The 26,654-nt window shown below is 37.5% G+C and overlaps 1 protein-coding gene across 1 annotated transcript; it reads left to right on the top strand.

Moving 5' to 3' along the window:
• Positions 1–28: 28 nt before the first annotated feature.
• LOC110202722 (flavin-containing monooxygenase 5-like) lies at positions 29–26,016 on the top strand. The gene is made up of 8 exons (XM_020979006.1): positions 29–163; positions 4,699–4,887; positions 5,749–5,911; positions 10,626–10,768; positions 11,400–11,599; positions 18,669–19,018; positions 23,339–23,411; positions 25,665–26,016. The coding sequence occupies exons 1-8, from the start codon at positions 29–31 to the stop codon at positions 26,014–26,016; spliced, it is 1,605 nt and encodes a 534-aa protein (XP_020834665.1).
• The last annotated feature ends 638 nt before the right edge of the window (positions 26,017–26,654 follow it).

Here is a 26,654-nt window from a genome sequence, read left to right as displayed (position 1 = left end):
TTTCATCATGTTTCTGATATAGAAGGTCATGCCAGTGAAAAGAGTTGCAGTGATTGGAGCTGGGGTCAGTGGTCTAAGTGCCATTAAGTGCTGTTTAGAAGAAGGACTGGAACCTACCTGCTTTGAAGGAAGCAACGACATTGGGGGACTATGGAGATATAAAGTAAGTTTAAACTTTTTGCTAAGGTCTGACATCTTTCTGTATGTGAGGATTTTATTTTTTACCCTCCATTGTCAGAGAAGATAATCTGACTAAAAATCTATCGATCAACAAGCATGTATTTTAATCACTTCCTGTGTGCCAAGCACTGTGCTAAGCTCTGGGTTTACAAATAAAAAACAAAAATAATTCCTGCCCCCAAAGAGTATATATTTTAACGAAATATATGAGCTAGTTTATATTTTGATTATAATATGATACCCAACTGAAATGCAGAATTACAGAAAATATCAAGGAAAGATAAGAAGGTTTTCTTAAATGACCACTGAAAAGAAATAGAAGAAATCAATAAAATGGGAAAGACTAGTGGTCTCCAAGAAATTAGAGCTATTAAGGGAAGGTTTTATGCCCAAACTGGCATGATAAAAGACAAAAATGGTAGGGATTTAACAGAAGCAGAAGACATAAGATGGGGTGGCAAGAATACACAAAATAACTACACAAGAAAGATTTTTATATCACCAAATAATTACAATGGTATGGTTATTGACTTAGAGCCAGGCATCCTGGAAAATGAAGTCAAATGAGCCTTAGGAAGCATTGCTGACAATAAGGCTAGTGGAGGTGATGGAATTCCAGCTAAGTTATTTAAAATCCTAAAATGCTATTAAAGTACTGTATTCAATATGCCAGCAAATTTGGAAATCTCAGCACTGGCCATTGGATTGGAAAAGATCAGTTTGTACCCCTGACCTAAAGAAGGGCAATGCCAAGGAATATTCAGATTACTGAACATTTGTACTCATTTCACATGCTAGCAAAGTTGTCTTTAAGATTCTACAAGTTAGACTTCAGCAATCACTGAGAATTACCAGAAAAGCAGGCTGATTTTTGAAAGGGCTAAGAACTAGAGACAAAATTGCCAACATTCACTGGATTATGGAAAAAGCAAGGGAGTTCCAGAAAAATAACTACTTCTGCTTCACTGGCTACACTAAAGCCTTTGACTGTCTGGATCATAACAAAATGTGACGAGTCTTCAAAGAGATGGGAGTACCAGGTCATCTTACTTGACACCTGAGGAACCTGTATGCAGGCAAGAAGCAACAAGTAGAACTGACCATGGAACATGGATTGGCTTGAGATTGGAAAAGGAGTACAACAAAGCTATATATTGTCACCTTATTTATTTAACTTATATGTGGAGCACCTCATACAAAATGCCAGGATGGATGAATCAAAAGCCAGAATTAAGGTTATCAGAAGAAAGATCAACAATCTCAGATATGCAGATGATATCACTCTGATGGCAGAAAGTGAAGAAGAAATAAGAAATCTCTTGATGGAGAATATAAAAGCTGACTTGAAGCTTAAAGTAAAAAAAAAAAAACTAAGACCTCGGCAACTGATCCCATTATTTCCTGGCAAATAGAGGGAGAAGAAGTGGAAGCAGTGTCAGATTTTATATTTTTGGGTTCAAAGATCACTGCAGATGGTGAATGCACCCCAGAAATTAAAAGACTCTTACTCCTTGAAAGGACAGCTACGGCAAATCTGGACAGCACACTAAAAAGCAGAAACATTACCTTGCCTTCAAATGTCCATATTGCCAAAGCTATGGTTTTTCTAATAGCAATGTATGGCTGTGAGAGTTGAGCTATAAGGAAAGCTGAGTGCCACAAAATTGATGCTTTCAAATTGCAGTACTGGAGAAGACTTTTGGAGTCACTTGGACAGCAAGGAGATCAAATCAGTCAATATTTAATTCAGGCTGTTCACTGGAAGGTCCAACACTGAAGCTGAAGCTTAAATACTTTGATCACATAATGATAAGGTGGGACTCATTGGAAAAGACCATGATGTTGCAAAAGATTAAAGGAAAAAGGAGAAAGGAAAGAAGGAAGGAAGGAAGAAGGGAAGGAAGGAGGGAAAGAAAGGAAGGAGGAAAGGAAGGAAGGAAGAAAGGAAAGAAGGAAGAAAGGAAGAAAGAAAAAGAAAACCAGATTACATGCCTTTTGCATTACATGGAATTCAGGAATTGGAAAGCTTTTATATGAGTAAAATAAATGCAATGAAGATAAGAAAGGAAGCTTTTCGCTGGGGGGAAAAAGTCCTTGTACCAATTATCACTGAAAAGAGTCTGGTAGCTAATATATAGAGAACTAACAAAAATATATAGGATGAAAGTCCATTTCCCTATGGGTAAGTGCTCAAAAATGTGAACAAATAGTGTTTTAAATTGTAAACTATTTGTAATTATTAGAAAGACTGCTTCAAATCACTAATAAGATAAATGCAAATCTGAACTCTGAGGTTTCATCTCATAACCATCAAGTTGGAAAAAATGGAATAGTCAATGTTAGAGAGACTTGTGAAGACAAGCACACTAATATACTGTTAGTGGAGATATTAATTGGTTTAATAATTATTCTGGAAAGCAATTAGGAATTATACTAAAAATAAACTCTCCGAATGTCCATACCTTTTGGCCCAGCGATCTAATTACTAGGCATATATTCCACAGAGGTCAATAGTAGAAAGGAAGGTTCCACATACACCAGAATATTTTTAGCAGTACTTTTTGGAGTAGCAAAGAACTAGAAACAAAACAGACACCTATCATTTGAGGAATGGCTAAACAAACTGTGGTACATGAATGTAATGGGACATTATCATGCCATAAGAAATAATGAATACTAAGATACAAAAAAGTATGAGATGACATAAATTAATGCAAAGTGAAATGAGCAAAACTCAGGAAACAGTCTACAAATTCTGTGTAATGACAGCAACAATGTAAAGGGAAATAACAAAAAAAAAAGTTGGATTTTGTGTGCTGTAATGAATGCACTTAGTTCTGAAGAAATGATGAGAAAACTCATCCTCATCCTCCCTTCTTTGCAAAGGTGGGGGGGATTACGTGTTTGGGAACATTGAAAGGTAATGAATTGGTTAGTTTTACTGAACTGATTTTTTAAATGTCCTTTCTTTTTTGTTCTTTGTTATAAGAAATGAATCTCTGGAAAGGACAGATAGTAAGGATATATTTGGAAGTAAAGATTATTTGTAAAGCCCTTAACATGTTGCCTAGATAGGAGGAGTTATGTAAATGCTAGCTATAATTATTATTATTAATTATTATTATTATGTTATATATCAACAAAATTAAGCAAACACATGTAGGTGACTATAAATCACTGAAAGTTCTAAAACCTAGAACAGATTATATTTTGTCAAGTAAATTTTTTAATCAAAAATTTAAAATATGATGCAAAAAAAAAAGATTGGTTAGTACTTACATAATCAGAGGCAGTAGGGAGCCAGGCAGAAGTACTAGGGCTTTGCTCCAAGATACAGAATTTAAAGAGTTCTGATAACTAACAATCACAGTCCTTCTAAAGCACAGAAGCAATAGAGACTGGCACCTACTTATCAAGAAGAGGTCATTAAAATAGGAAACTACTAAATGGAAAAATGGAGAGCACTCCTCACCTAACCTACCCTGGCCCTCCTTGCCCTTCCTTATACCTCACGCTTTCAAATGAGTATGTTATTCATGACCCTGGACCCAGGCACAGTTTGTGGTATTTTCCCTATGTGAAAAAATTCCAAGTTCTAGATCTGGTATGAAGGATATCCCAACTAGAGAAAATAAAAAGAATATGAGGGGAGGGGAGGAGATGGTGAAATGCACATAGTTTATTAATTGAACAATAATTAGACTAGCTGGTCCTTGTACAGAGGGTGGAAGAGAGGGTTGTAGAGATAATTAAAGCAGTCATCCATAATCCTTGTGATCAACTTCATCTCTTCCCTTTTTCCTGAAAATAGCATGGAAAACCTCTGTCAAAGGCTTGTTAGTACCTTGTGAATTCTCTAGCTGCTATATTTCTCCACCATCTAGGTGGTATAGTGAATAGAACATACGGCTTGAATAGAACATAAGTTAGAAAGAGCTGAGTTTGAATTCTGCCTCAGACACTTACTAGCTGTGTGATCCTGGGTAAGTCACTCAAATCTCTGTCTGCCTCAGTTTCTTCACCTGTAAAATGAGGATTATAATAATACCTTCTTCCCAGGATTGTTGTGAGTATCAGATGAGATAATATCTTTAAAGGGCTGTACAAACCTTAAAGAATTATATAAATGCTAGTTGTTGTCACTATAATTGCCAAAAGAACCATAATTATAATATTATCCCCTCTTCCCCACCCCCCCATTGAATAGATTGCATGTTACTCTGCCTAGAAAAAGCAGAGAACAAAGCCAGTTTCTTAACTTTTAGCTGTGCCCCTGAGCCATTTCAGTAGGTGAATATATTTCCCAGCACAGGGAAGAGAAGGGCTAAAGCCTCGAATTAGCTAAGTGTATTATTTTCTATTTTCAGTTATTTGTCCTATGACATTTCTTTCACTACTGCAGATAATTGAGAAGGATGACTTTGTCTCATACAAGGAAAGTAGGAGACCGTTGAGCTTCATGTCTTATATCATCTTTAGTGCTTTCTTCACATTGAGAATCCTTTTTTTTTTTGGTAGGAAAAATCAGAAGTGGGGAGACCCGCTATCTACAGATCTCTGACCTGCAATACTTCTAAGGAGATGACAGCCTTTAGTGATTATCCTTTTCCTGATGATTATCCCAACTACATGCACAATTCCAAAATGATGGAGTACTTACAAATGTACGTCAAGCATTTTGAACTTCTGAAGCATATTTGCTTCCTGGTGAGTAAGGCAAGAGTGAATACATAGATTTGCAGATTGCTCATGGGTAGCATAAGTAGTCTTATGTGATCAGACCATAAATGGAGAGAGTTAGTTCAAATTTTACTAATTTACTCATTTTACAAATTTACTAATAATGAGAGCATGCCATAGAAAACAAAGCGGGGGGGGCGGTGTTAATCTAGGGAAGCTCCAGTTTCCAGGAGTGAAGATCATTTCATTTTGAATAAATTCTGCAAGGAAATGTTGAACTAGAATAAAGCCTCTTATTTTATTTTATTTCTTATTTAAATAACTTTTTTATGTTTCATCCTTTGATAGATGAGAAAAATACATTATAAAAAACGTTGGTCAGGGAACATCGCATGGAGCACACTCCATTAAAACACAGCCAGGGCTGGTAACAGATATTAGAAGAGGAAGCAACAGAGGCCTTGAAAGCCAGATTCCTCCTCCTCAGAATGAGATTTCCACTATGTTCCCTGTTCTACAAAACTCATCTTATTCTGATGAAGGTGGGGTTAGAGCAGCATAGAATAAAGACTCTCAACCTGGGTACATGAACTTGGCTTAAAAAATTTTTAATAACTATATTTCAATATAATTGATTTCCTTTCTAATTCTATGTATCTTATTCTATGATTTGAAAACATTATTCTGAGAAGGGATCTGTAAACTTTACCAGACTGCCCAAGGAATCCAAAAGAGATTAAGAATCCTTGGACTAGATATTATTATCTGAACTAGAGAGTTAAGAAAAAGATGGTAGTAGGCATATACCAAGGACTAGAACTCTACAAAAACAGTAGAGATTTAAAGATACTAGGCCAAGTGATCTGTGTTTTTTCCTTTTTTTCCCAGTCAAAGGTATGCAGTGTGAGGAAGCGCTCTGATTTTTCTTCCACTGGCCAGTGGGATGTTGTGGTAGATACTGATGGTAAGCAGGAATCCTACATCTTTGATGGGATCATGGTTTGCAGTGGCCATTATACTTACCCTAATTTGCCACTAAAAGACTTTCCAGGTAAGTCACCCATAAGGTTACAAAAAGCCATTAAATTTTTAAAAAATATTCCATATGTATTCTATTACAGATCAGAACAAGAAATGAGTGACCTCTGTATTGCTAGTCATTTGGAGTAATTGAATAGTATAACAAAACCCATAGAGAATCTTTGTATTATTTCAATTCTGAATAAATTCAGATTTATTTTAGTAGGTAAGAAAAAGATCTTATATATTCATGGGTCAGCTCACATTATAATGTGTATGTATATATATATATATGTATATATGTATGTATATATATATATATGTATATTATATATATAGTACATATGTGTGTGTATACACACCCACACACCCATATATATGTGTGTGTATGTATGTATAATATATATATATAATATGTATATTATATATATTATATATATATAATATGTATATTATATATATTATATATATATAACATGTATATTATATATATATATATCATATATACATATATTAGAGAGAGAGAGAGAGAGAGAGAGTGTGAGAGTGGCTACTACATGGCTTAGCAGTAGAGCGCTGGGCTTAGAGTCAGGAAGACCTGAGTTCAAATCCAACTCAAACACTTACAAGCTGTGTAAGCCTGATAAAGTCACTTTAACCTCTGTTTGCCTTAATTCACTGGAGAAGAAATGGCAAATAAGTCCAGTATCTTTGCCAAGAAAACCCCACGGACAGCATTGGTATGCTAAAGTCCATGGTGGGAGGTACAAGTGGTACAGTAGATAGAACGCTAGCCCTGGAATCAGGAGGACCTGAGTTCAAATATGGCCTCAGACACTTACTAGCTGTGTGACCCTGGGCAAGTCACTTAACTCTGTTTGCCTCAGTTCCTTAACTATAAAATGAGCTAGAGAAGAAAATGGAAAACCACTCCAGTATCTTTGCCAAGAAAATCCCACATGGGCTCACAAAGAGTCAGACATAACTGAAAAATGACTGAACAACAAAAATGGTCCATGGTGTCACAAAGAGTCAAATATAACTGAATAACAAAACAGCAACAACAATATATATTTATAATTTATATTTATTATATTATATATAAATTTATATAATTACATATTATATAATACATGTATTATAGAATATATATGTATACATATACATATGTATATGTATATGTATGTGTGTATATATATATATATATACATGTATTAACAAAATACAATTATCCAATCTACATTTTCAAAGGCCCAAATGCTGCCTTATACAGTGTGCATAAAAATTATTTTAAAAACAAGCAAAAATCTCAGAGTGCAACATATAGTCCAGGAGCAATTTATTTACTTAGGACCTCATTGGTCATCTCCAAAAGCTATAGACTCCCCTAAAAAAATTGCTCAGTTCTTCCTAGTGCTCTATCCACTCTATCCACAGAGCCCCCAGCTGCCTCCTTTCCTTGGGATGATTGAATCGTAACTGCATTCATGTTCCCTAATATTCTGTTGTCTCTATAAAGCAGTTAAGCCATTATTAATTAACATTCTAGTAAGTTATTTTAGGTTTCTCTAGAGAAGATACCCTCCACCAAGGTCAATTCATAATGAGAAAAAGAAAATGGCCTCCCAAACTCAGCAAACAGAATAGCTTATGAAATATCTTCCAGCTCCCGATGATTTTAGATACTTCTCACTTTGAATGGTATAGTGAACCTTGGAGCTTGGAAGGCCTAGAATCAAACCCCACCTCTGACTCAAAATGGCTATGGGATCCTTGATAAGTCATTTAACCTCTACCTGTTCCAGGAAAGTCTGTAAGGTTCTAAGTTGCAAAGACGGTGCCCCAACCTACAGTAAGGGGGTTTCCTCATCTGGGAATTCCTTGTATCAGTGAAATCACAGTTCCAGTTTCTAGTTCTACCCTCTCAACATTGAGTAGAATAAATAAGAATTGTGACATGACTGAAAAAAATAAAAGAATATTGTTAAAGGGTATATGGTAATCAGTCAACTAGCATTTATTTATTAAGCATCTCCTACATACCAGGCACTGTGCTAAGCACTGGAGATACAAAGACAGTTCAAAGACAGTCCCTGCTCTCAAGGATCTCACAGTCTAATGGGAGATGCAATATGTAAATTGCTGTGTATAAACAAGCTATATGCAGGATAAGTTGGAAATAATCAATGGAGGAAAGCAGTAACATTAAGGAAGATTGGGAAATACTTTTTGTATTCTTGTAAATACTTTCTACAAGTAGTATTTCCCAATCCCCCTTAATGCCAGTGCTGAGTTGAGCCTTTAACTGAGTCTTAAAGGGGTATAGGGAAACCGGGAGGTAGGATGAACAGGGAGAGCATCCCAGGAAGGGCAGCCAGCCAGAGAAAATGCCCGAAGTAGTAAGATAGAGTGTTAAGGAACAGTAAGGAGGTCAGTATCACTGGAACACAGAGTATACGGAGGTAAGAGAAAGGGCTAAAGGAAAAATGGAAAAATAGGAAGGGATCAAGTTGTGAAGCTCTTTAAATGACAGAGGATTTTATATTTGATCCTGGAGGTGCTATGGTGCCACCAGAGTTTACTGGTCAAACAAATTTGAGGAAGATCACTTTGTCAGCTGAGTGAATGATGGACTGGAATGGGAAGAAACCTGAGGGAAGGAGACCAATCAGCAGACTCTTACACTAATCCAGGCTTGAGGCAAGGAGGTTCTGCACCAGAGTTGTGGTCAGAGGAGAGAAAAGAATTTATATGAGGGTAGAAATGAGTGGACTTGATTGTATGAAGGGTGTAGCAATGTCAATATGAAAAGCAACTTAAAAGCACATATCTGACTATTTACAGATGGACACAGGTCAAAGTGAATGCAAGACAAAAAAGCCCAAGCACTAAATCGTTACCCTCAGGTTATTAAAAGATGCAGAGGAAAGCTTCTGGGGTTTTGGGTGATCCCTGTCCATGGAGCACTTATGGAAAGACATAGATAAGAATCCCACAAGATGAAAAGGCTTGAATGGATTGGAATCTGACCAGCGAAAGGATCACTGATATCTAAGAGATTATGGATCAATCTAGTTAATCAGCCAACAAACATTTATTAATTGCTTACCACTTGCCAGACACAGTGCTAGGTGCTGCACATACGAAGAAATGGTGCCTGCCCTCAAGGAGCTTACATTCTAATATGGGAGATAACATGCAAATAACTGTACATAAAAAAATAAGTACAGGATGTCCTGATAGTCTTAGTGAAGTTTTAAATTGTAATAGTATAAAGCTGCACAAAGGCTATTTGGACACCATATATGTTATAAATGGAAAGTAATCTCAGAGGCAAAACACTAGCAATAGCAGTAGGCAAGAAGGAGAGACTGGGAAAGGCCTTCCTAATTCCTTAATCTCTTTCTTTGCTTGGATAGTAGATCTTAAACATACCCTGACTTGACTGGGCTTGCTGTTTCCTCTGGGTGGCCATGTTGTACAGCACCAAAGAAGTTTGTTGTACCGGCAAAGAAGTTTGAGTAGTGTGTATTTTAATTTTTAAAATAATTTCTGTTTATAATGAAAAAAAATGAAATCGTTTTTGGAAAACATATACCCAGCTCTCAAGGACCTGCAATATTGTCAGAGTCAGAGTTCTCACCACCAATGCAGACTGCCACTTATCTATACATCATAGAATCTTGAGACTTAGATATCGTCTTAAATCTTGGAAGCCTAGGACTACTGGAGTGCTTAACCGACTTGCCTCGGGTCACGACGATCAATTAATTAATCAACAACCAGTTCGTAAGCACTTTCTAGTGTCAAATACTAAACTAGCTGCTGGGGATACGAGTATAAAGAATGACACTATCCCTACTCACAAGAAACTTACATTCAAATGGAAAAGGCAACAAATACTAATATTATGATGTAAAACAAGTAAAAAGTGAACACATGCAAATATGTTTATATTAGTTCAAAATAAGGTAGTCTGGGCTGGAGGGCACTGGAAGTTGGGAGATCAAGAAAGGCTTCAGTGCAAAGGAGGACACTTCACCCAACTCCTAATGCCTTCTCTCCCTAACAACCTTGTATTTAACTAATTTGTATATTTTGTTATTTATTAACTTTAATGTGTATATACATACATACATACTTGCATACATATATATAGGTGTGTGTGTTTGTGTGTGTATGTGTGTGTGTATGTGTGTGTGTGTGTTTGTGTGTGTATAGTTGTCTCCTTCATTAGAAAGTAAACTCTTTGAGGGTAAGGATTGTTTCATTCAATGGAATGTACTCATATTCCCTAGAAGCTATAAGGTGGGGATGGAGAGAGAGGGCATTCTAGGCACTGGGGACAGCCAGTGCAAAAACACTGAGGCAGGAGGTGAAGGGGAGTGTCTGAGGAATAGAGAGAAAATCTATTTCACTGGATTCACTCTCTCTCTCTCTCTCTCTCTCTCTCTCTCTCTCTCTCTCTCTCTTCTCCTTTCTCTCTCTCTTCTCTCTCTTCTCTCTTTTCTCTCTCTCTTCCCTTCTCTGTTTATCTCTCTCCTCTTCCTACTCCTCTCCCCTCTATCTCTGACTTTCCTTTTTCTTTCTGTCTCTGTGTCCTCTCCTCTTCTTCCCTATCTTCTTTCCTCTTCTCTCTCTGACTCTGTCTCTGTCTCTCTCCTGTCCCCTTTCTCCCCTCTCCTTTTCTCTTTCTCTGTGTGTCTGTATGTGTCTGTCTGTCTTTCTCTTTTCTTTCCTCACAGGAATCAGGAAGTTTAAAAGACCCTATTTCCACACCTGGGAGTATAAGAATCCAGAGAAATTTTCAGGGAAAAGAATCGTTGTGATTGGCATTGGGAATTCTGGAGCAGATGTGGCTTGTGAGCTCAGTCATGTGGCTAAACAGGTCTGACTTTATTAAATACACTATTCTTCAAAGGAATCCATTCACCACCATCCATGAAGTATATGCACTTCCAGGCATAGCTGGAACCCAAAAGACTCTCTGCTTCCCATTTTTGTTTTGTTTAAGACCTTGAGAATATAGTACTCCAGGAATCTGCTCCTACTATGAGGAAATAGTTTGGATCATGCAGAGGATAACTTGATGAAATGTGACTTTAATAAATGTATTTCCGAAAGACAGTATGGTATAGTGGATAGAGAGCTAGTGTCAGAATCAGGAATACCTGGTTCAGGTTCGCTCTGACACATACAAGGGATTAGCTAGGTGGTACAGGGCATAAAGTGCTGCATTTAGAATAAAGAAGATGAATTCAACATGCCTCGGATACTTATTAGCTGTATGACCATGGACAGGTCACTTAACCTCCATGAGATTCAGTTTCTTCATCTGTAAGTGGAGCAAATAATAGATCATCTACCTCCAAGGATTGTTATGAAGATTAAATGAAATAATATAAGTAAAGCACTTTGCAAACCTTAAAGTGCTATGCAAAATCAAGCAATGGTGAGAATGAGGATAAGGATGAGGTAAGGAAAGTAGGTTATAATATAGCAACTTCTTCCTCATCTAGGTGTTCCTCAGTACAAGGCGAGGTGCTTGGATATGGAACCGTGTTTGGGACAATGGGAATCCCATGGACACTGTACTCTTCACACGCTTTTATAACAACATCAGTAACTGGCTAACAACCTCTGTGATCAACAACTGGGCAGAGAATAAACTCAATTACAAGTTTAATCACACAAATTTTGGTGTTCAGCCTCAGCACAGGTATGGTCAAGGGGGGGGGCTATTTTCTTTTGTTTATTGCAGTGGGCTAGTCAAGTAGGAAAATTGGAGCTGGATTAAAGTTACTATAAGAAATCCACCAGAGATCATACCCTAGGCACAAAATGCCAATCTTAAAAATGGGAAGCAAAGGAAGATGACCACTTATTGGGTGGGTAGTAGAGTGTTATAATACAGCCTTTGGGGGAATGTGTTTTGGATTAGATGACTGTTGATATCCCTTTTGGTTCCATAACAAGAATGACCACCATAGCCTCTTCCCTCATGAGTTTCTGGGCCATCTTACTCTATTTTTACTTAGAATGAAGAAATGGAGATGTTACACTGCTATTTTTCACATAGAATTACAGTGTCACTTTGAGAGTGTTTGAATCCAAAGTGGTCATTATAGATGGTTCTTGTGCAAGTCAGGAATATGTTCCTAGATCCCATCCATAATTGTCTACCCTTAACAAAGGATCAGATCTAGATAAATTATAAATTAAGAATAGGCTGATGGGGGGGCGGAGCCAAGATGGCAGAGTGAAAGCAGTGACTTTCTTGAGCTCTCCCTGAAACCCCTCCAAATACTCATAAAAAATGGCTCTAAACAAATTCTGAAGGAGCAGAACCCACAAAAAGACAGAGTGAAACAAATTTCCAGCCCAAGACAACCTGGATGATTGATCAGAAAGAAAGGTGTATCGCACCGGGCTGGGAGTGCAGCGCAGCATGGTGTGGGCGCGCAGGCCGCAGCAAACCTGGAGCAGGCCTCAGAGGACTGAATTGCGGGCAGCTGTGGAGGTTTCCAGACTCCTCAATCCACGAATGCCAAAGACAACTTAGAAGGTCAGTGGGAAAAGCCTGTTTCTGTCAGTGGTCAGAGAGGAAGGCGGGGTTTCAGCTCAATTCCCCAAGAGCATGGCCCTGGGGGGGCAGCTGCTTCCCCAGCTTCCGGCCCACAGACTGAGAGGGAATCCAGTGGCTGATCAGAGAGGGACTGCAGGGATCTCTTTGCCAGTGCTGAGGCAGGAATCGCTTGCTTTGCCCGTGTGTGGATCTGGGTCACAGTTCTGGGCGGCAGTGCTGGGGTGAGGAGGATTGCTGGCATGGTGGAGCTTGTAGTGGCTGTGGAGAGGAACCCTCCTCACAGTTACAGGACAGAAAGGAATACTTGTGGTCACAGGCCAGGAAAGGAGTAAACACCTCGCCCCTTATACCACCTTGGAAGAAATGAAAATTTACAGGTCCCTGCAAGTATCTCTGAAATCAGCTACACAAACCCCTGAAGCCTGGGACAGTACACTCTCCACATTGGAAGCAGACTCTTAAAGAGTTTAAAACTAAAGTAATTGGCTGGGATCATGAGCAAGCAGCAAAAAGAGTCAGACTATATTATCTTACTTTGGTGAAAAAGAAGATCAAAATATACAACCAGAAGAAGACAACAAAATCAAAGCTCCTACATCCAAAGCCTCCAAGAAAAATATGAATCAGTCCCAGGCCTTGGAAGAGCTCAAAAGGGATTTTGAGAAGCAAGTAAGGGAAGTAGAGGAAAAACTGGGAAGAGAAATGAGAGTGATGCAAGAAAATCATGAAAAACAAGTCAACAGCTTGCTAAAGGAGACCCAAAAAAATACTGAAGAAAATAACACCTTAAAAAACAGCCTAACCCAAATGGCAAAAGAGGTCCAAAAAGCCAATGAGGAGAAAAATGCCCTAAAAAGAAAATTGGCCAAATGGAAAAGGAAGTCCAAAAGATTACTGAAGAAAATACTTCCTTAAAAATTAGAATAGAGCAATTGGAAGAAGTGACTTTATGAGAAATCAAGACACTGTAACAAATCCAAAAGAATGAAAAATTAGAAAACAATGTGAAATATCTCATTGGAAAAACAACTGACCTGGAAAATAGATCCAGGAGAGAGAATTTAAAAATTATTGGACTATCTGAAAGCCATGATCAAAAAAAGAGCCTAGACATCATCTTTCAAGAAATTATCAAGGAAAACTGCCCTGATATAGTAGAACCAGAGGGCAAAATAGAAATTGAAAGAATCCACAGATCTCCTCCTGAAAGAGATCCCCAAAGGAAAACTCCTAGGAATATTGTAGCCAAATTCCAGAGTTCCCAGGTCAAGGAGAAAATATTACAAGCTGCCAGAAGGAAACAATTCAAGTACTGTGGAAACACAATCAGGATAACACAAGATTTAGCAGCTTCTACATTAAAGGACCACAGGGCATGGAATATAATATTCCAGAGGGCAAAGGAGATAGGATTACAACCAAGAATCACCTACCCAGCAAAAGTGAGTATAATCCTTCAGGGGGAAAAACGGTCATTCAGTGAAATAGAGGACTTTCAAGCATTCCTGATGAAAAGACCAGAGCTAATAGAAAATTTGACTTTCAAATACAGGACTCCAGTGGAACATGAAGAGGTAAACAGGAAAGAGAAATCATAAGAGACTTATTAAGATTGAACTGTTTACATTCCTGCATGGAAAGATGATATTTGTAACTCATGAGAACTTTGTCAGTATTAGGGTAGTTGAAGGAAAAAAATTGTATGTATGTAGATATAGATAGATAGATAGAGGGCACAGGGTGAGTTGAAGATTAAGGGGTCATATCTGGAGAATAAAATTAAGGGATGAGAGAGGATGATACTCGGAGAAGAAAGGGAGAGGTAGAATGGGGTAAATTATCTCACAAAAAAAAAAAACAGAAAAAAAGTCTCTCACAGTGGAGGGGAAACAGGGGAAGGTGAGAGGGAATGAGGAATCTTATTCTCATAGGATTTGGCTTAAGGAGAATAACATACACATTCAATTGGGTATGGAAATCTGTCTTACCCTACAGGAAAATAGGGGGAGAAGGGGACAAGAGAGCAAGGGGGTGATAGAGAGGAGGGCAGATTGGGAAAGAGGTCAGTCAGAAGCAAATACTTCTGAGGAGGGACAGGGTCAAAAGAAAGAATAGAATAAATGGGAGGGCAGGATAGGATTAAGGGAAATAGAGTTAGTTTTTCACAACATGTCTATTAAGGAAATGTTTTGCATAACTGCACATGTACAACCTATATTGAGTTGCTTGCCTTTTCAATGAGAGTGGGTGGGTGGGGAGGGAGGAAGGGAGAAAAATTGGAACTCAAAGTTTTAAAAACACATGTTTTAAAAAAAATGTTTTCACATGCAACTGGGAAATAAGAAATACAGGAAATGGGGTACAGAAGTCTGTCCTGCTCTACAGGAAAATAGAAGGGGAAGGGGATAAGAGAAGGGAGGGGGGAGAGATAGAAGAGAAGGTAGACCAGGGGAAGGGGTATTCAGAATGCATGCCATCTTGGGGTTGGGGGACGGGTGAGAAATTTGGAACTCAAAAACTTGTGGAAGTGAATGTTGAAAACTAAAAATAAATAAATTTATATTTAAAAAACAAAACAAAAAAAGATCACTAATGTGAAAACATGTTTAATAGGAATGTATCTATATAGCCTATATCAAATTGCGCACCATCTTGGGGAGGGTGATGGGGAGGGAGAGAGAGAAAAATTTAAAACTCAAAAGCTTATGGAAGTGATTGTTGATAATTCAAAATAAATAAATAAACCTAAAAAAAAAAAGAATAGGCTGATAAACTGAACCTGTGGCAATTCTCCTGGCCCTCCCCTTCTTTTCTCTACTAGGTATATCGACCAATGTAATTTCACCTAGTTTTCTTATTTCCTTTCCTCTTGGATTTGTGGGCTTCTTAATTAAAAGTTTAGAATAGCAAAGGAAGTCAAACTCTTGAATCAATGCTATAAAACCTAGTCTGTATTGTGGGTAAAATGTCTTTCTCACCTATCTGTGTACTACGACCTTTTTTCTAGAATGAAGGGAATTCTTTTAAATACAGTTCCAAAACCTGAATGCCCAGGGTATCATCAACTTTTCTTCACCTTTATTTCTATTCTCATCTCACGTCAAACCAAGTCCCAATAAATCATGAGTTCTCTACTATTTAAAGTTGATTAAGCGATAAATAAAGGAGCTTTTCCATCTCTAAGTGGTTAATAAACATTTTAACACATCAATTTTCACAACTAGCATAAAATGACCTTTGTATTATGAAGTCACAGAGATCAGAGATCCAATGTGCTGCCCAAGGGGACAGTGCACATATACACTGTGTATATGGGTCATTCTATGCTACTTGTGAAAGTTACTGTATTTTCAAAAAGTGTGTATATATGTATATCATATCATCTGTGTGTACATCTGTGTGTGTATATACATGCACACACTGTCCTCATGGGCAGCACATTGGGTCTCTGATCTCTCTTTCTATGACTTCACAACACAAAGGTTATTCTGTGCTATTTGTGAAAGTTAGTGTTAAAAAAAATGTTTATAGAAATACACAATGTATGTATACATTGTCCTCTTGGGCAGTACATTGAGTCTCTCATCTCTCTTCCTTTGACTTTATAACACAAAGGTCATTCAGTGCTACTTGTGAAAATTGGTGTGTTAAAAAAGTTTACATGTGTGTGTATAATTTTTACTTATACCTATGCAATATATTATATACAGTTATTTATAATAATCATCTTAAGAATACATATTTATTTAGTGTTGCCCAAGAGAACATCAAAGAAATGGTAATCAAGAAAATTACTAATGAACTAAATAAGTATTTCTATAGTGCCTGCTATATAAATACTATAGGCACTGGGCTAAGCCACTTTTATGCAAATATTATCTCATTTGATCTTCGAAACAACCCTGCAAGGTAGGTGGTCTTATTATTCCCATTTCTTCAACTGAGGACACTGAGGCAGACAGAAGTTGTGAGTTCCACACTTCCACACACTTTCACACAGGGTCACATAGTGAGACTAGATTTGAACTTAGGTCTTCCTTACTCCAAGACCAGTGCTCTATTTCTTTTGCTATCAGCTGCATCTAATTACTAGAAACAAATTACTAAATTCCTGGAAGCAAAAGAGAAAACCCAATTCTAACCTCATAGAAAAACAATCTTGGGCTACTATATTCAGTTCCAGTGACTGAATCTCAAAAAACACAAACATGAAGCCTCAGAAACATCAAAAGTTACCCACATTAGTTAAGAGAATTGAGGGACTGCCATATGTAAGCCAATGAAAATGTTTAGGGATTATATGATCATAAAAACATAGGATCAGAGGTTTAGAATGGAAAGAGACATTCAAAGTTGTCTAGCCTAACCCTGTCATTTTATAGAGGAAGAAACTGGGGACCTGTGTTTTGCTCAGTTATTTTCGACCATGTCCAATTCTTTGTGACCCCATTTAAGGTTTTCTTGGCAAATATAGTGGTTTGTCATTTCCTTCTCCAGTCTGTTTTACATATGAGGAAACTGAGGCAAACAGGGTTAAGTGATTTACCCAGGGTCACACTGTAGTAAGAGTCTGAGGCCAGATTTGAACTCAGGAAGATGAGTCTTCCTGACTCTAGGCCCAGCATTCTATGCACTATGGCACCACTTAGCTGCCCTAGGTGAGGGCTAACAAGATGTGATAACTTTCTCAAGGTCACAATCAGTTGCAGAACCAGGATTTGGTTTGGATCCTTTGATCCTGAATACTGCATGCTTCAGATCTTCGTTCTTGGAATGCAAAGGCTCAGAGAAAGAGTATGATATCACTTCACAAAATCCAAGAAAGTATGGATAAAATAAACATGAGCTTACTCATCAAAACCTAGACTAGGGACTAGAAAATGTTCCTTGAGACTTGTAAGAGATGAGCTCATAACCAAAAAACTTACTACTTTAAATTTATAAAACACATTACATAGAAAAGGTGTGAAACATATGGACAGACTGGGAATAAAATTTGGTTAAACATATTTTGATGGATTCATTGATGATAGCCTGTAACAGAAACTAACATATTTGAAGGAACATCTCTAGGTTCTCAGTTTCTTGTCAGGGAAGTCAGTCATGAGCTCCCCTAAAACTGACATTGGTTTTTCTAGTCAGAAATAGACTAATGCACAAGATAAGATATAAGTCAGTGTATTTCTTCTTAAGTCTCTACGAATACATGAATTTTTTCAATGAAGTGGGAGTGAAAAATATAGTCAGTTCTTCTCAATTCCAATTTGATGCTTTCACTAGTAGATAAATATATTTTACTTCTATAGGTTGTTTTTTTTTTTTTTGCCAGATAATTATTATGCATTGTAGCATGCCTATTTGTAATCTGCAGTTCTAATATTTGGACTTTCATCTCTGTACACCGTTGGTGATCAGGAAATTTTGAATTTTTTCCACTTAACGGCGTTTTATTTTTTCCAATAACATGTAAAGATAATTTTCAATATTCACTTTTATAAGATTTTGAGTTACAAATTTTTTCTCCCTCCCTCCCCTCCCCCTTCCCATCTCCCTTCCCCAAGACAGCAAGCAATCCGATATAGGCTATACATGTACAATCATAGTAAACATATTTCCACATTAGTTGTGTGTGAAAGAAGAATCAGAACAAAAGGGGAAAATCAGGAGAAACTTTTAAAAAGAGAAAGAAAATAGTATGCTTTGATCTGCATTTAGTCTCCATAGTTCTTTTTTTTGGATATTGATAACATTTTCCATCATGAGTGTTTTGGAATTGTCTCATTGTATTGCTGAGAAAAGCTAAGTGTATCATAGTTGATCATCACACAGTGTTGCTGTTACTGTGTGCAGTGTTCTGTTTCTGCTCACTTCTCTCAGCATCAGTTCATTGCAAGTCTTTCCAGGTTTTTCTGACGTCTGCCTGTTCATTATTTCTTATAGCACAATAGTATTCCATTACATTCATATGCCACAACTTATTCAGCCATTCCCCAATTGACGGCATGACCTCAAATTACAATTCTTTGCCCTGGTGAATTTTAATAGTGCAGATGTAAATAGCCATGGTAAAATTAACCTGCCCTTAGGAAAGTACTAAGAGTGGTGGCCTGCTCTGGCAAACTGAAGTTCCTCCTTAAAGCTTATTGCTCACCTTTACAAAGATGTACATTCACTTTTTAGGGTTATCCTCATTTTCTCATAGATTTCTGAGTCATCAACCTACTTTCGGCGATGATATGCCCAACTGCATCATTTCTGGGAGACTACTAGTGAAACCAAATGTGATGGAATTTACTGAAAACACAGCTATATTTGAGGATGGTACCGAAGAGGAGATTGATGTCGTGATTTTTGCCACAGGATATACATTTGATTTCTCTTTCTTAGAAGATGACTTTAAAAATATTGGCAGCCAGAACTCCACTTACAAGTTTGTATTTCCACCTTTTCTCGAGAAGCCAACGCTAGCTTTTATTGGCATCCTCCAACCAGTGGGAGCCACCATTCCTACATCAGAACTCCAGAGCCGCTGGGCTGTACGTATATTTAAGGGTAGGTGTGAGGCCCACTTTTTTTTATTATAATTTAGATCTATGATTCCATTGATATAGGGAGCTCCCAATGATTATACTTCCTGTTGTGTATAATCAGAGATAGTTGTGTGAAGCACTGAGACATTAAGTGACTCGAGCAGGCTCAGAAAGCTAGTGTCTATCAGAGTAAGGACTTAAACCTCCTTTTTTTGGACTCCCCAAACCAGCGCTTTAGCTATTATGCCATATTGCCTATGAGTATTTGTGAAATAGGGAGCCCCTATTGGGATATGATTTGAGAGAAGGACACCTACACCCAATATGTCTTTGCTATTGACCTGTCATAATGCCTGAAATTCAACCTTTGGACTTTCATCTCTGTACACCATTGGTGCTCAGGAAATTTTGCCAGCACCAAATGTAAACAGCTATACTAAAATTAACCTGCCCTTAGGAAAGTACTAAAGACTGATAAACTGCTTTGGCAAACTGAAGTTTAATCTAATCAATGATTAGAGAATCAGTTTCTTGGACCTTAAAGAATTCAAGAATTCCAAGAGTCTCATTATTTATCTCTCCCTAAGAATGTAACATATTAAGACATCCTGAGGTAGCATCTTAATACTATAATATGGGAGTTGTAATAGCACCTATCTCCTGAGATTGCTGTAAACATAACATGATATAATGTTTGGAAAGCAAATTGTACACCTTAAAGTGATATATAAATACTAGTTATTATTACTATTATTATTATTATTAATTTAATCCCTTGATCCTAATGGTGATTGCTGGTTGAAAACAAGGACCTATTAGGTTAGGGCATAGGTAACATACCTGAGGAGACAGAAATTCCAATATCAGAGAGAGGACTGATGAAATAGGAAGCTGAGAAAGGGCAAAGTTAGCCAACCTCACAATTTTGCCAAGACTTAATCTTGCATCTGTGATAAGAAATAAAATTGCTACCCTTTAAAAAAAACACTTCTGTTCAAAGGACAATTAATAATGTGCTCTCCAACTAAAACTAAAGGTTCACATTGAAAATGCATTATGGCTAAATCTGGCAGAGCTACAAGGCTGTTATTGAAGCTCAGGAAAATAGAGAAAGCAAATTGAAGCTCTTGCCTTGCTCTTCTTTTCTGAATCACTCCCACCTTTTCTTCCATTTCCACTGTATCAAAAATTACAGTCATAGCATCTTACAGAACACACAAAATATCAGATTTGGAAGGGACTTCGGAGGTCATCAGGTCATTTATGCCTGATCTGGGTCCCTTCTGTTATATCTCTGGCAAATGGTCGTTCAGTTTCCACATAAAAACCTCTCATTCAAATGAAAATCAACTAATGGAGGACCAGAAACCATACATTTGTGGAAGTGCATCTGTCCAAATGGAGATAACGGATAGGGTTCAGGAAACAAATTGCAAATCTTCATTTTGGCATTGCATTTGACAAGGTTTTTCACAATTCCCTTGTAGACATGATCAAACAGTCAGTGGTAATTAGCTGATTATCTAATAAAGTTCTCTCAGTGACAGAGGCAGAGCAATTAATACATTTTTTTTATCTTGTCTTTGTGATAATTTTATCCTTTGCAAGATGGAGGCAATAATGAAGGGAACTGCTATTCTGGGCATGATTCAGGTCAATAAATGGCATTTGGTTGCTGACATCAAAATATTAGAACTTTAGAAAGTAACATCAACTTTATCTTAGAATTTGTGATGAAGAAGAAAACCAGCCATAGCTTTACATGCAACATAGTTTTAGCAAGAACAAATGTCAAAGAATTAAGGAAGTGTTAAATAGGATCTTTTAAAAGAAGGAAGTATTTATTAAGTCCCTACTATGTGCCAGGCACTGTGCTAAGTGCATTACAAATATTATCTCATTTGATCTTTACAACAACCCTAGGAGGTAGCTGTTATTATGATCCTTATTTTGTTATTGAGGAAACTGAGGCAAATAGAGGTTAAGTGACTTTATCAGGGTGCCACAGTTAGTATCTGAGACTGTATTTTAGCTCAGGTTACCCGACTCCAGGCCCAATACTCTATCCACCATGCCACCTACCTACCTTTATTTCATGACCTAAAATCCTACCTGGCAAGCCTTCCCAAGAGTAATAGGGAGCCCTCAATAATGAAATATTGTGACAAATACAAAAAGATGCAGTGATGAACAAAGGGGAAACAATCTGAAGATACCAATCTACAAGGAAGGAACCCACCAACAAAGACGTTAAAAAGACATAACTAGGACATAACTAGAACACAGAAGCAAGGGCAGGTAAGATTTGCACATTTCACATTTGTTATCTTACAAGACTGATGGATCATGAGTATGTTACACTCATTGCATATTCGGGTTTCAGCTTAGCATTTGTCAGAGTCTCTAATGCTGTCCTTGCAGATAAGATAGAAAGATATGGGCTGGATGAGAGTAAATTTTAGTAGATTCAGAACAAGCTGAATGGCTGGAAAGAAGAGAGGTTACTGTCTACGTGGAGGGAGGTCTCTAGTAAAGTGCTTCAAGGATCACTCCTGGGCTTTAAGCTATTCAACACTTTTATCATTACCTTGTATGAAGACAAAATGGGAGGCTTCTGGAGGATCTGTAAAAGACATAAAGCTGGGAGAGATAGATAACATGTTGGATATTAGATTCAGAATCCAAAAAGATCTCAATGGGCTAAAATGATGGGCCAAATCTAATAAGATGTGATTTGATAGAGATTTACTCAACACTCTCACATTTGAGTTTTTAAAAAATCATTTTCATCGTACAGAATTAGGGGATATGTAGCTAGACAATTTCAGTTGTGTCTCAGTAATGTCCAATTCTTTGTTCATGTGAAAATTATGTGGAAATCTTAGTGCACTCCATATGAGTTAACAGTGTGACATGACTGCAAAAAAAAAAAATTAATGCTATCCTTGGGGCAGAAGGGGCAGAGTGTCCAGATGGAAGAAGATAATCCTTCTACACTATGCCCTAGATATCCACATCCAGATTGTGATGAACAATCTCTTTGTTTTAAGAAGGGCACTAATAAACTGGAGCATACTCAGAAAAGGGAGACCAAGACAGTGACTAAGCTGGAGATGAAGGAATTGAGGATATTTATCAAATGAGATAATAATTGCAAAGTTCTTAGCACAGTGCCTGGCACATGCTAAGTGCTATGTAAATATTAGCTGTTGTTGCTGTTGTTATCATTTATCATCATCATCATGGAGATCTGTGACAATGATAACTGTCTTCAAGTTTTTGAAAAACTGTCATATGGAAAATGTTTGTAGGTAGCTGGGTGGTGCAGTAGATAGAATACTGGACCTGAAGTCAGAAAGCCTTGAATTCAAATCCAGCCTCAGACAGTTACTAGCTGTCCAACCTTGGAAAAGCAACTTTAATTTCTGTTTGCTTCCATATCCTCAATTTTAAAATGAGGATCATAATAGCACCTACTTCCTAGGTTGTTGTGAGAGTCAAACGAAATAGTTTTTGTAAAGCGCTTAGTACAGTGCTTTGCACATAGTAGGTGCTATATAAATGTTGTTGTTATTATTATTATTATTAGTAAAGTGTACCAGACTTACTTGATCATGTAGGGCAGAACTGGGATCATTGAGCAGAAATAATAGGAAGGCTTATTTAGGTTGAATGCAAAGAAAAAACATAACATACCAATTAGATTTCCCTAGTAATAAGTGCTGTCCAAAAGCAGAATGTACTCATGGCCAACTGCAGGTATCTTTCTTATAGATAAGCTTCCCATCATTAACAGGAATGCTTTGGAGTAGTGTTTCTCAAAATATTACTTGTGAATTCCCACCTGGAGATAAAATTTGTCTCCTTGCATTAGGATCTCTAGTTCCCTTTTTTTTTAAACCTATACTTTGTGTATTTGTTTATAGATGTCTGAGACCATGGGATATATTACTACTTCTTTTCTTGGATTTTTGTCTCATGGGAAAATCTGGGTATCTTATCTATATTTTTCTTTGTATACTATCTTTTCTCTACCAGAATTAGCTTGGTAGATGATTGGTATACTTCCCTCTAAAATAAAGAGGCTAGAAAGCTCTCTATCTACTAAAATATTTGCTTTTTGTTCGATGAATGAATTATGGCAACATTATGAGGAGGATAACTCATCTTTCTGACACTGGCAACATGCTGCCTCATGCTTCTTTAGGAACTCCTCCATGGGAGCTTTGGCTTTGAGTTCCTGATATAGATATCACAATTTCCTCCTAAAACTGCTTCCTCTCATTCAAGGATTTCCCTGGTCTCTCCTGCTCAAATTCTCTCCCTTTTTTTTCTTACCTAGGATTGAACAAATTACCTTCGAAGAAATATATGATAGCAGACATTAAGCGGACCAGAGGCAAACTGGACAAACAGTAAGCAACTTTGTGTTGGTGAAAGACAATTAAACTTTCTTTGTTTGCTTGTTAGATCTCATTTACATTTACTCCTTATGGCAACTAGGGTTAGAAACATATTTAGAGCTCTGCCTTCAGGACAATTATATTAAAATAGTCCTCTATTTGAAAGACTATGGACATTCTTCTGTTAAAGTCTTAGTGCTTTTTATCTCAGGTTCACTTGGAGAGCTGAACCTTAAAGAACAGATAATTTTGCTCTTGAGGGGGAGAGAAGTACTTAATTCAGGTTAGCAAAAACCTGGACTTCTGTAGAAATTTCTGACTCTTTAAAAATATACAAATCCATTGAAATGAGTTCTATAAATTAAGAATATGAATAAATGAAAAAGCATTTTCAAGTACTTACAGTATACTAAACTAAACACTGAGTTATAGGGACAGCTAGGTGGTGCAGTGGACAGAGTGTCGGGCCTGGAGTCAAGACCTAAGTTCAAATCCAGCTTCGGACACTTATTAGCTGTGTTACCCTGAGCAAGTCACTTCACTCTGTTTGCCTCAATTTCCTTATCTGTAAAATGAGCTGGAGAAAGAAATGCAAAAACCACTCCAGTATCTTCACCAAGAAAACCCCAAATGGGATCACGAAGAGTTGGACATGATCAAAACAACTAAACAACAAAAACACTGAATTTACAAGTAGAAAAAGCAACACAGTTCCTGATCTCACTGGGGGCTATACCATATAAAAGAAAGTCCCACTATAGGGCAGATAGAAAGGCCTGGAAGTCAGTAGAGTGTATGGCTAGTACTTAGGTCCTTAAGTTACACCAGTAGGTCAGCCAACAGTGCTGGGGGTCTAGAAGTCATAGCAGCAGGGTAAATGATAAGCCCCGGTGATATTACATCTCCCCAGGAAGGAATAGAATTAGTAACACCTATCTCAGTCAAGAAGTCCATATGGGAAGCCCAATACATGGGAAATGAGTATCAGGAGAAGAGTCTGACCATGAAAGTGGGTCTTCCTGCCTCCCTGCCAACCTGAATGGATTCTCAGAGGCCTAGGATGATGGCCAAGGGTACTGATATGGTGTCAGACAAATCAACTCACAGTAATCCTTGATGGGTTTTGGGAAGCCTGCTGGAGAAGGCAAAAAGAAAGGAAATATTAGTGGTGTCTGGCCTTACTGCCTATCCAATGTCAGTTATGAGAGTTCCAGTCAGGGTTAACTTCAATGCAGGGCTTCTTCACCCTAGAGTTAGAGTCTACAGAAAGCTACAGAATCCTCTGCTACAGAAAGCCGGCTACTACATTCCCTTATTAGAATGCAAGGTGCAACATGTTTAGTGTGTTTCTGTCTCCTGGGCAATCTATGGTTTTATGAATGAGGTCCATTAAGGAGGGGGGAAAAAAAGGATTGAAGCAGTATTGTATACATAACAGCTGAGACAAGCAAAATGGTATAGGAAACAAATTGATCGTTCTTCAGAATCTGTTAAACATATCTGAAATGAGGGTGAAGGATGCTTATTAAACTGAAGAGTAAAGGACTGATTCAGAATGATACTAACAGGACAAAACTTGACTTAATGGAGACCAGTGAACTCCATGAACTTTAGAATCCAGCAGTTGTTCTCTTTGCTGTCCCATGAACAAGACTCCATCTCCAAACTCCATGCATTTTCACTGGCTATTGCATATGCCTGCAATCTTTTCCCTGCTTACCTCTACTTCCTTTGTTCCCCGGCTTCCTTCAAGTCTTACTGTCAGCAAGAATCCATTCCTAGTCCTTATAATTATTTCCCTCTGAAAGTATCTCCAATTTATTATATATATATATATATATATATATATATATATATATATAATATATATGCATGTTACATATATATATATATATGTAATTTGAATATAGTTATCTGTATGTTGTCACCACCACCATCCCCATTAAACTGCAAGTTCCTTGAGGACAGGGACTATTTTTGGCCTTTCTTTGGATCCCCAATACTTAGCACAGTACCTGTCACATAGTAGGTACTTAAATAAATGTTTGTTGATTTGATTTGACTAACAATACCAAAAACACATTTTGCTTAAGGATAATTTCATAACTTCTTAGAAACCCTGACAATGGGATAAATTTCATTCATTTCCTCATCCTGAAGATCTCCACCAACCAACCTTTACATATTATAAGTGGAAACAACTGCAGGAAGGGGACACAGCAAACCTCTGACCTGGGACTTCTCTTTTTTCTCTTCCTGTTTTAGGTTTTTGCCAAGCCCACGTGATGTTAATCGAGTACCATATGTTCAGTACATGGATGAAATTGCTTCTGAAATTGGTGTCAAACCTAATGTGTTCTGTCTCTTTCTCCGGGATCCCAAGCTGGCCTTAGAAGTTTTCTTTGGTCCCTGCACCGCATATCAGTACCGCCTGCAGGGACCTGGGAAATGGGCAGGGGCCAGGACAGCCATCCTCACCCAAAGGGAACGAATTATCAAACCCATAAAAACTCGAGTCCTCTACCATAACCAGCCTCCATCCTCTAAGTTATCTTGGCTATTAGGAACCTGTCTTAGCCTAGCTCTATTTATCTTTGTTTTTCTAATGAATAGATAACACTGGGATCATTCTTGCAAACAGTAGCACAGAAAATTGAGGGGTAATTAGGGACCACTGGTTTCTGCTTGGTTTTGACCAAACTATAGTAGCTAAGTATCCTGCAATGCTAAAATTTCTCATGATTCACAAAATAGTCTTCAATTAAAGTCTATGGCTACTTGATCAAGGATTTTCTCTAAGTTTCTAGAAAGAGAGGTTTTCTTTCTTTCTTATTTTTAAATGTCTTTCTACAAAAGCATTTGAGAAAAAAAATGTGAATAGAGATTCCAGGCACACTGGAATCTGCCTAAACTTATCTTTTCATTAACACCCAAATTACCTATACTTTTCACCTGGCTATATCCCACTTTTGCAAAACAAATCAGGGTTCAATAAAGAAAAAAGCTTCAAATAACCCAGAGACTTTCAATAGTAACTGAATGATGCCACCCAAGAAATTTGCTATGCACTATAACCAAATTCCTTTAAAATCATCATCATAATAGATAACTTTTATTTAATCCTTTAAGTTTTGCAAAGTACTTTACGTGTATTATCTTATTTGATTCTCACAACAATCGTGTGAGATAGGTACTATTATTATAACCATTTGGCTGACAAGGGAAGTGGAGCATAGCTAAATGTCTTGCCCTGGG

This window comes from Phascolarctos cinereus, unplaced genomic scaffold, assembly GCF_003287225.1.
Source record: "Phascolarctos cinereus isolate Bilbo 61053 unplaced genomic scaffold, phaCin_HiC Scaffold_5;HRSCAF=322, whole genome shotgun sequence".
Classification (NCBI taxonomy): Eukaryota; Metazoa; Chordata; class Mammalia; order Diprotodontia; family Phascolarctidae; genus Phascolarctos; species Phascolarctos cinereus.
This window is presented reverse-complemented; position numbering and strand designations above follow the sequence as displayed.

Coding starts and splice junctions, on each gene's coding strand:
- LOC110202722 (XM_020979006.1), top strand. CDS start 29: ATGCCAGTGAAAAGAGTTGCAGTGATTGGAGCTGGGGTCAGTGGTCTA. Junction 4,888..5,748: donor TGAAGCATATTTGCTTCCTG/GTGAGTAAGGCA, acceptor TTTTTTTCCCAG/TCAAAGGTATGCAGTGTGAG. Junction 23,412..25,664: donor AGAGGCAAACTGGACAAACA/GTAAGCAACTTT, acceptor TTCCTGTTTTAG/GTTTTTGCCAAGCCCACGTG.